The 10,564-nt window shown below is 41.0% G+C and overlaps 1 protein-coding gene across 2 annotated transcripts in view; it reads right to left on the reverse strand.

Moving 5' to 3' along the window:
• Nucleotides 1-9,983, reverse strand: part of nbeal2 (neurobeachin-like 2) — a 36,447-nt gene extending 26,464 nt beyond the window's left edge. For both annotated transcript variants that reach the window (XM_069696107.1, XM_069696106.1), the window contains exons 1-4: nucleotides 9,419-9,983; nucleotides 1,111-1,199; nucleotides 799-963; nucleotides 267-348 (exon numbers count right to left, since the gene is read on the reverse strand). In XM_069696107.1, the coding sequence (XP_069552208.1) occupies nucleotides 267-348; nucleotides 799-963; nucleotides 1,111-1,199; nucleotides 9,419-9,493 (411 nt within the window). In that variant the 5' untranslated portion in view covers nucleotides 9,494-9,983. The remainder of the gene's footprint in view (nucleotides 1-266; nucleotides 349-798; nucleotides 964-1,110; nucleotides 1,200-9,418) is intronic.
• Nucleotides 9,984-10,564: the final 581 nt, after the last annotated feature.

Genomic DNA, 10,564 nt, shown 5'->3' on the forward strand with positions numbered 1-10,564 from the left:
AACACGCAACACATTCCAGTGTATTGAATAGAAGGTAAACTACACACCCACTTGTCTTTTCAATATAAACTATGTGTGTTATCTCAGGGTGAGGATGTCACATACTATAAACAAGATTAGCTCTGTACAGGTTTACGGTTACATATCTGCATTGTTGGTTGATATGGCACAACATTATCTTTGCATGCATGATATATTGAGCATGCTGGGCAGCAAAGCCCCGTCATAAATCACAGAGAGCCGTGTTCTGTTTATAATGGCCTTACCTGCGCCAAGCAGAAATTCAAAAGCTTGATAGTTTCGAAAATAAAACTCGGGTTCTTCTCTGGGTCAATGTTATCCATATTCCTAGAAATAGAGAGAAATTCATACGATTAAGTGTTAAGAGAGTTAAAGCTTTCCAAACACGACCATCTTAAGTTTTTTTTTAAAAAAAAAGGACAAATACAGTGAATGCACAAGGAACTTATCCTGACACTGAGTTGCAGCCACTTTACACAATCTGCATTGCAATACCCGGCTAAAAATATTTATCTGGTTCCCCTAACCACCATTGCCTCTGTTGTTAGTACAGATTGAATGTTTAATAAAGGAAATTGATAAGGATTTTATTGCTTTATCCCTAAAGAAATATGTCAGACTTCCTTGTAGGCAGTCCATCAAATTTGAGATTTGATAGTCAGCTGCTTTTTATCATTACAACATCTACAATTGATTTCATAGACTACTTTAATTATGACAGCTCTTTAATTTTGTTTGCTATTATGATAATAAAGAATTAGTTGGCTGTGCCCTCACCTGCAGACAATGATGAAGAACTTGATCAGGAGCAATGGGTGTGGGGTGTTGCTGTTGTGCTCGGTGGCGCCGGAGAGGTGTAGCGCACTATGCCACAGCTCGGTGCTGAGGAACACCAGGACCTCCCTGGGAAGCAGGGGCACCTCTGAGCTGCACTCCTCCAACCTGGAAGATGGGAAAGGAGGCCGTGAAGAGACAGGAGGAGGTAGCAAAGAGCCAAAGGGCATTGTAATATGGGCTGCATAGCATAAAAATATTAAAATCTGCTTTGGGGAGGTTGTGGCTACATTGTTTGTGTCTGTTACTTCTCACCTCCGTGGCTCCAGTGACTGAACATCGATGAGCCTCTCAAAGGATGCCACAAATGCCTCCAGCCACTGCTGCAGATAGCTCACATCTTTCTGCAGGAGGGAAGAAAAAGTCACATGAGCCTCTGGCCACATGCCCAGTGTACGTAAAGAATACATGAGGTGAAAAATGAAGATGGTAAAAAAACAAGCTCTTTGTGTTCAGTTGTTGGCACGATATGAAAACATTGAGCATTAAACTGTGACACGCTCTTGCTGAGATCATGGTACAGATGACACCTTTTGACCTGTTTTTGTAACAGGATGTTGCAAAAAAATATGCAACACACAGAGGAACACATGAGCCAATTCTTTCCTTTTTCTAAACGAGGACGTTAAAGGAAACTAAATAAACACCTTTCTTTCTTTTTTTATCAGTCCACACATTCAGTACACTCATCAGCAAACATACTTTAACCTTAGTTTACTGTAAGCAAGTCATCGTTTTAAACCAGACATTCCTGCATTAGCACATCTTTATAAGCTCTCATGTAAGATGGTTTCATTTCAGTGAGGATGTTTATATACAACGGCTGATATCGCAGCTTTAATCAGTCTCTGCAGTGCAACATATCCTGCCACTCTTCCCTCCATACGTCAGTCTCTTGATCTCACACCAGACTAAATAATTCAAATGTCACACAGATCACGAGAAAAACTCCAAGCTGAATTGTTTTCACTTATTAAAACATATGTTTAGTTTTATATAAAGCCAGATGATCATTAATAAGTCCTGATGATTCAGACAAGTAGCCCTGCTTGTGGGTACCGGGGTTTCAAATGAAATTACAACACTGAGAAAATGTGGAAATGCTCCCTGATGTACTGGGTGACAGAACAGCCTGAATATTTTGATGAGCTGAGTATGCAAGTAACCACTGCTGCTGATTTTTGAGACAGAAGCAGGTGGTGAGACGGAAGACATGAGTCGCTACAGACTGACTGACTCACTGTACACAAATAACACAGAAAACAGCACATGGTATAACAATTCATCAGGTACTTCCTCTAAATCAACAAGCACATAGACAGGTCACAAATTAGCAATGTTTACTGTGGCTGACATGGGACACTTTAAAAGAAGAGCTGCACCATGACTGTATTATTAGAACTCATTGCATGTCCAATGTGTAGCTAACATTTCCTCTATTAAGAGAAGTTTATTTTCTAATGCTGCATTAATGTTAAATGTACATTACCAACTGGCATTGACTTATGTGCCAGTCCATCTCTCATTGTTTGTGGCTGAGCAGGGTGCCAGGTTCTCGTGAACCCAGTCTCAGATGAGCCTTCACTGTAGTCCACAGTCAGCAGCTGCACATCGCTCCTGAATAGCACCAGCGTCTGACTCGATTGTTTCTTGTCCCCAGCGTCAAGTGAGCAACCAGGAAATGACATGTAACTCTAAATGAAGCTTGTTTCCTTCATACATAGCCTCCTCGTCAAACCCCTTCCTCTTTTGGTTGTGGTGCCTTTTGGAAGCAGATATGAGAGAGGCCTCTATAAAAATGTCCCACAGCAACAATAAAGGACTGGGATTCTGTATATGCTTTCTAAATTTAACATAAATATGTTGCAGGAGAAACATTGAAATTTAGCTTTCACTTTTTTAAAGTGTCTGAGTGACTCTGCTGCGGGAACATGGACCATAATGTGATGAGTTCACATTGCAATCTTGATCCAGCTGAAGTAGAAGATGATATAATACAACAAAAACTGTATTTCTAATTAAAACGGCAAGCATTGACATACGGGCCTTTGCACGCTGCGCGTTGGCTCCCCAATGTGCAGTGCACGAGGGACCACATATCCCCGCTTAAAGTTGCTATTTTTGTCTCATTTTTTTCTCCAGCAGGGGGCGCTATGACTATGACGGAATATTACTATCAGGTGTCTTCAGGGCAGGACTGCTATCAAAGATGTAACATTTGAGGAAAATCGGAATATGTGCGTAAAAGTTACAGTCAGTTGTAGGTTCATGGCGAGACGCTCAAAATGGCCGCCACAACACGGTCACACCAATCGACGAAAACAAATTCATGATGCCAAGAGACTTTTCGGTACATCTCGGTGTGATACACATGTCCAACAAATTTGGTGCATGTAGGTGAAACTAGGTGCCTGGGCTGCAGTTTTGGGGGCGCTGGTGAGCCGTTTGGCCACGCCCACTCGCAAAACACATATCAGATGTATCGTCTCACCACACCGAATGTATGTGACACGTTTCGTGAGGTTTCAACATCCTTTGACCTCAAACATCAACTTTCTGTGTCATGGCATGTAGGTGAAATTAGGTGCCGGGGCTGCAGTTTTGGGGTCGCTGGCAAGCCGTTTGGCCACGCCCACTTGCAAAAAACAACAACCATATCAGATGTATCGTCTCACCACGCCGAATGTATGTGACACGTTTCGTGAGGTTTCAAGCATCTTTTGACCTTAAACATCAACTTCCTGTGTCACTAACCACATGTTTACGCTATTCTGATCCTGACTTTAGGTTCATGTGATCAACTAGCTCAACGTAGTGTGTGGAAGTATGAAAAGTGTTATTTCCAGTTGCCACCAGGGGGCGCTATGATTATGAATGAATATTAACCCACAGGCGTCTTCAGGGCGGGGCTGTTATCATACCTGTGATGTTTGGAGAAGGTCAGTCCATGTACATAAGATTTAAAGCAACTTGTAGTTTCATGGCGAGACCTTCAAATTGGCTGCCAAGTGACGCATCGAGAAAAACTAAATCTTTTGATAACGTTTAATCCCAAACATGTTAACTGCACAGAACAAAATTCAAGTCAGTCTGACAAAATCCCTCGGAGGAGTTTGTTAAAGTACAACATGTGCGAATCACCAAAAATGATGAAAATTCAAAATGGTGGATTTCCTGTCGAGGTGACGTAATGGTGCTTTATATACATAACTTTATATACAAAATCCAATTTGAAGGTTATTGGAAATAAAATTGATAAAACATGTACTGGATATAAAAATCTCTGCAGGTAAACAGGAAACTGAACAACCTATTGTTTTGTGGCTCCAACATCTGGACAAATAGGTATTGGAATCATTAGGAGGAGAGGCGAGGGCACTGGGAAATATTCGCAACAGTACATTCAGCTTTGTTTTACTTTTCAATAAAACACACAGTGGCTGAATGGCTGAATCCTCTCTAACATCACTGATGATATAATGATAGTTATTTATGATGAAATTTAATGATCCAGAGTTGTTGATGTCCAACTGGAATTCATGATGTGCAAAGATGCACAGTAATGTGGTTAATTAAGTGATGCGGTTTGGAAAATATTGTTTTACAACCCCGTAGGAAATGAAAACAGCCTTAATAATGATATGTAGCAAGTCTTGCTTCCTAGTTTTATGTGAAAGGAAAAGAAAATTCTGGGGAGTCCAGAGGCTTTGACTTGTTGTTTAGTTACACTGAAGCTGGTTGGAAGTGCAACAGGTAGATCTCAAAGTGTGACTACAATTTTTTTTTATCACAGATAGGAAGTGAGACTAGTTTACTAATGAGAAGGAAAACTAAGGTTGTTTTTCTTTAAAGTAAAATTGGCTCAGGCAACCGGTAGAGCCCTGCTTTATGTGTCTACCCTGAACAAATCTTAAAAATCAACCCTTGCAATGTTACTACTGATTACCCCCTCTTAAGTAATCCACATCCCTTACATGCAGATATCAACTTGTTTCCCTCTACATTGGCCATGTATGTTTGCATAGTACAGCTAAGTAAAGCCACTAATAGAGAAGATATCCCAATCCCACCATGAGAAACCAGCCCCTGTAAACCATGTAATTTATCTGGGTTTTCTCTGCACATGGCCAAGCAGCTGTGCTGCTCTGTGCTGCTTGGCATTCTGCTTTGCTCCAGCTTCCTGCACAAGTGAAAGCAAAGAGCACTTTGATTTTCCTGATTGGCTGTTTGGTTGGTAAACAGGGGAGAACGAGGCTCACAAGGGGATTCGATCACAGGGCTCAATGAGCTGGGGGATGGCTGTTCTTGTATCTCTGAGTACAGTATACTGAGATGCATCAAAGCATGAGTAATTGGGACAAATACATAATAAGTGGAACAACTGTGTGGTGACAAAAGCCAGGAAATGTAACTTGTTCTCTTTTCATAGAAACCTGGGGAGGTGGTTTCACATCTGTGTTGATGGGTAGTATTCAGGTTGTCACTGTAGTCCAGCTCAACCTCTCTAATTAGTTACTCAAGCTAAAAATCACACGATAATCACACACTATTTCTCTGCCAGCATATCTAACTGTGCCCACACTGATCTTTAGTGAATAAAAATTATGCCTCTTCGTTTCTACATTCCCCACAGAATTATAACACCTGGAAGGTCTGTAGTTTTCGTATGTCTTGGGTCTGATATCTTATAGCGGCTATCCTGCTTACTAAAGAGCAGCCTGAATGTCAAGCTGCAACCAAACATTTTCACAACCAATTAAGTGACCAAATATTTTTCAGATTAAATGAAACCATTGTAACTATTTGGTCTAATCAGGTTCAAAAGAAATTGCAAAAAGTTGCCATCCTCAAATAGCTTTTTTTTTTTACTGATTAACAGTCCAAATCCCCACATTATTGATTCACTTTCAAACAAGATATAGAAAAAACAAATTCTCACAACTGAAAAGCTGGAACTAGATATTGTTTGATAAAATTGACTTTAACAACTATCAAAGCAGCTGCTGATTCATTTTCTGTGAACCAACAAAACAATTTAGTTGATTGACTCAGTTCTACCTGAATATTCCATGATGCTTTTGCAAAAAAATAAACCTCATACCAGATACTGTTTTTCTAAAAACTGACTTAATTTAAGTGCTCAAACAACCATTGTAAGTTGAATTAATTCTGTTAATGGAATCATAATTCATTAATTAATTAAGAAATAATGAGTTTAACATTAATTTGTTAATAACATTCAGTAAAAATTAAAAATAAAATCTTCCTGCTTCTAAAATATGAAGGGGTTTTGGGTAATTGGACAAAGCAGACTTTAGGCTCTGGTGTCTTATTACCAACTTTTTTTTTTTTTTTAAAAGCTACCAACTAATCAATTGGAAAATTTATTGTCAAAATCATCAGTGAAGAATAGAACCATTAACTGCAGCCATAGCGCTCTAGAGATGTGATGAAAAATCAAACAAAAATGATGAATTAATGAATTATGACTGGGGGGGAGAACAAACATGTTTCGTCAGACACAATCTGACTAGTTATGTTACTCAGTGATTAGATCAGACTGTGTGCGTCCATACCTGTGAGCCATAAGCAGTTTATGAGAAACATTCTCAGATATGAGATACGGAACCCTGAAATACTGCTACTAAAGATGGTTTTAATCCCAGAAGATCAAAGATGTGGACATGTCCCATCTCATGTATGAGGTACAGAGCATGACTCTTGACATATTTACAACTGCAAAATCAAGAACCATTTAGTGGGTAAGCATTGTGTCTTTACATTGCCAGTACAGTTCTTTATTGATCTACTATGTGAAGGAATAAAATGCTATTAATGATATGAACGCATCCACAAAGTACAATTTATCTGTTATAACTCTCTGGTTCACATTTTACCTGGGGTTATTAAGAAAAAGATTACCTGCCTGTTTGTTTAGCCAATTGCACAGAAAGTGTCTTATTTTGCAGCAACTTGAGGACAACTTCTGTATCACAATGACTTTTAAACATTCCACAGCGGTCTCTGATCTAAGAAGTCTTGCAAGGGGTGTGTGATTTCTTGCACAATCGGAGGAAGCTGAGCTGCTTTATCAATGACAAGCCTGAGCAAGTTGGGCTTCTTTTTTTTTTATTGCATACAGAATGATGATTGAGACACTGTATATACTTGAGCATGTTGGAATCAAATGTTAAGGATCATCACAACTTTACTATACAATGTAAAATCTCAGAGTACAACAATATGTTTGCAAAAAATGTAAGTGAACAAATCCTGGTGCTGTCAGGATGGATGAAGGGGCTGACAAATGCACAATAATTCTAAACTAAGAAATGTACAAAACAAATCGAACAACTATATTAGTCATCAACGGGGACACATAAGGCTGAAATACTTTTAGATTCAAACTGAGACCTGTACAGCTTTAAAAAAAAAAAAAAAAAAAAAAGAAGAAGCTTTCAGTTATCCTGTCCAGTGATTTGCAATTATCAGAACTTTCCTTGGTGTGTGTGACACATCAGAAAATGAAGTCTGTGAGTCAGAGGTGGGATGTGTCCAGCTAAAAAATGATATTGTCTGTGCAAACTTGATGGACAGGCAGATAACAAAGGCATGGTGGAGACTATGGGAGAGGCAGGTGTAGTGTATGGGAGAGGCAGGTGGTTGTTTTTTCAAGTGGTTCCGCCGCCTTCCCACAACCTGTTGTGTTCCTCTTAGTCACTGAAGGTGGTGAAATTTAGGCTCAATTAAATCCCTGTCCTCTGATATTCCTCATCGCAAACTTGCAATGGGGAATGTAATTTGCACACATGCAAAATCTGCTTCCAAGAATGTTCTGAAATGTGTCATTCTCAAAGTCAAAGGAAGACTATTATAAACCTAATTCCTTTAGCCTCGAGGACAACTGAAGAGAAGTGACAGAGCGCAAAGAGGCAGCTTAATAAGGAAGTGGTCTCATAGAGATGCTAGACAGCTGTCACAGCCAAATTCAGGTTAACCCCTCCAAATAACCAGAGTGGTTAATCTACTGTTGTGTGCAGCAGTAGCAGCCCAGAGGAAAAGTAATAGGGTGGATTAAAAACACGCTTCCTCTGTGATATGCCCAAACTGACCACAATGACCACTTTGATAAATGATGCCAGAGGCAATACACTTTTACTCACACATTTACTGCTGATGCATTATGGGAATTTTTTTCAGTTTTTCCACTTTTTGATTTCTCCCCTCTTTAAAGTCTTCGGGTGTTTCCCCAGATTGGGACTACATTTAGTAGTAGAATTAAAACAACATTCAGTGAGATAGAGAATGAACAATGTGGAAGTCTTTATCATTGTCAAAAGAGCAGCCCTTTTAGATCTGCTGTGATGATAAGAGGGGAGTCTTTCTGCCTGCAGTGATCATACAGTGCATGCAAACTTGGAAAGAAGTCTCCTTTTGTTTTCTCTGTCCTCAGGCATGGGAGCAGATTGCAATCACATTAAATAATAATAATTTATTCACAGCCAGACTGTCTTTGTCCTTCAAGAAGAGATGTGAAATGAAAGCATGTTATCTTTTACTGTTAATTTGTTTTCATTCGTATTACCAAGACATTACACTTTAATGACCATCCAGAGAATTAAGCTGCAGTCACACACACACACACACACACACACACACACACACACACACACACACACACACACACACACACACACACACACACACACACACGGAGCAACATTTGAGTCCAAACTACCACACAAAACAGTCTAGCACTCAATTCAAGATAGAGCAAAATTAAGTGAGGTTTTTACAGCACCGCAGAGAAATACAGTAATGCTATTTATATAATATTTTAACAATAACATATGTATCCCATCGTGGTTTAAAAGCACACGCTTTAAGTAAGGAAGAGAGCTGAACAGGAACAGGAAGTAACCTCTGATACCTGCGTCGCAGGTACAGGATCTAACGCAATACAATAAGTGCGTTTTTCGGCTTTAAATACCAGTTTTAGTAATTGCTTTTAAAAGGTGAAAAGGCTCAGAGACGTAGTCGATATGAGATGATATTCTTCTTTAGTCTGCACAAAGCAGCCTCAACCACTAGGTAAATAAACCGCTACTACAACCAGGCAAAAAGAGGCGACTTCCTCATATAACCACGATTTAAGACCAAAGACATGGGACAGACACACACACACACACATACATCCCCCCCCCCCCCCCCCCCCCCCCCCCCCCCCCCCCCCCCCCCCCCCCCCCCCCCCCCCCCCCCCCCCCCCCCCCCCCCCCCCCCCCCCCCCCCCCCCCCCCCCCCCCCCCCCCCCCCCCCCCCCCCCCCCCCCCCCCCCCCCCCCCCCCCCCCCCCCCCCCCCCCCCCCCCCCCCCCCCCCCCCCCCCCCCCCCCCCCCCCCCCCCCCCCCCCCCCCCCCCCCCCCCCCCATACACGTGTGTTAACAGCGTCAATGCAGCACATATCACACCGACTGATCGTGTTTGTATTGACCGGGTCGTGTTATAAAGTTCAGACCTGTGTCAACAACAGGTGTCACCCTCAGCTCTTCCGCACTTGCACTCACCTTCGTGTAATATAACATCCACAGCTCATGCAGCTTTTCTTTCGATGCCATTCCGCCGCCCTTGTGGTTGTTCATGATCTCCCTGGTTTTCGTTTTATAAAATCATGAAAGTGGTGAGCAAATGGTCAAAGCCAGGGATGTCTGAAGTTGTTTCCCAAAGGCAGGAGGACGCGGCGCGCTCCTGCGAACCATTCCGGCAAATTCAGGCGCAGTAGAATAATCCAAATGAAAAAGTGCTCCCAGCCTGGATACGCAAAGTTCTCAGAGTGACACGAACAGGCGAAACATACCGACGAGAATGTGGCCACGGTGCGATCACTGGCGAAACTGTAAAGCCAGGAACAAAAATGCGTGGAAATGCATGTCTAGAGACACACCAATGTCCGCATTTAGAGCGAGCTAGTTGCTGTACGTTTTCTGTTGGAGAGAGTTCCCACGGAAGCAAAAGATGCCATCCGCTCAAGACCAAGAAATTACTCCGCTGCCCAAATAGATTCAGTCAGTAAAGGTGTGCAGTCCTGCATGATGTGCTATGAGCGACAGCAAATTATCATCAACTCCTGACTGACTCTATAACAAGACAAGAAATGCAGTGCAGAGTTGACTGATGATCATGCTTACAGGTAGGCTGATATTCTTAAAGGCACACACACAAATAAACGCAGCCTCTTCTGGCTGACACAAGTGATGAATGTATATTGACATGGTCAAATATGCTTTTCTAAAAGTAAAATAAACAAATGAAACACAAAATGATTCTAAATGCTGCAACATGAGATGATGTATAAAGATAATAGAAAATATATATTTAAAAAAAATAAATCATAAAATAATAATATAAAAAGATACAATAAAATATAATCAAAAACATTTAACATCTGCAGACTGAGAATGAAACTAATTTTGCACAGCAGCAGGATTCACTACTGATAGCATAAAGACACACAAATAGTGTGTCTTCAGACACAAATAGTGAACTGCAGACTCTCAAGGTTCCTCTTATGCCTTAGCATGTTCTTGCACACCGTTTTATTGCAATCCGAGTGAGAACGTAAGGAGCCTTACACAGAATGATACTGATATAAAGTCTTGCATTCAAAATATTCCTCCAATTCTGAGTAGTAAAATGTGCACAAGTGTAAAAGG

This window comes from Brachyistius frenatus, unplaced genomic scaffold (assembly GCF_029030835.1).
Source record: "Brachyistius frenatus isolate BFR_SWC_R1_liver_20210118 unplaced genomic scaffold, ASM2903083v1 Contig_20, whole genome shotgun sequence".
Classification (NCBI taxonomy): domain Eukaryota; kingdom Metazoa; phylum Chordata; class Actinopteri; family Embiotocidae; genus Brachyistius; species Brachyistius frenatus.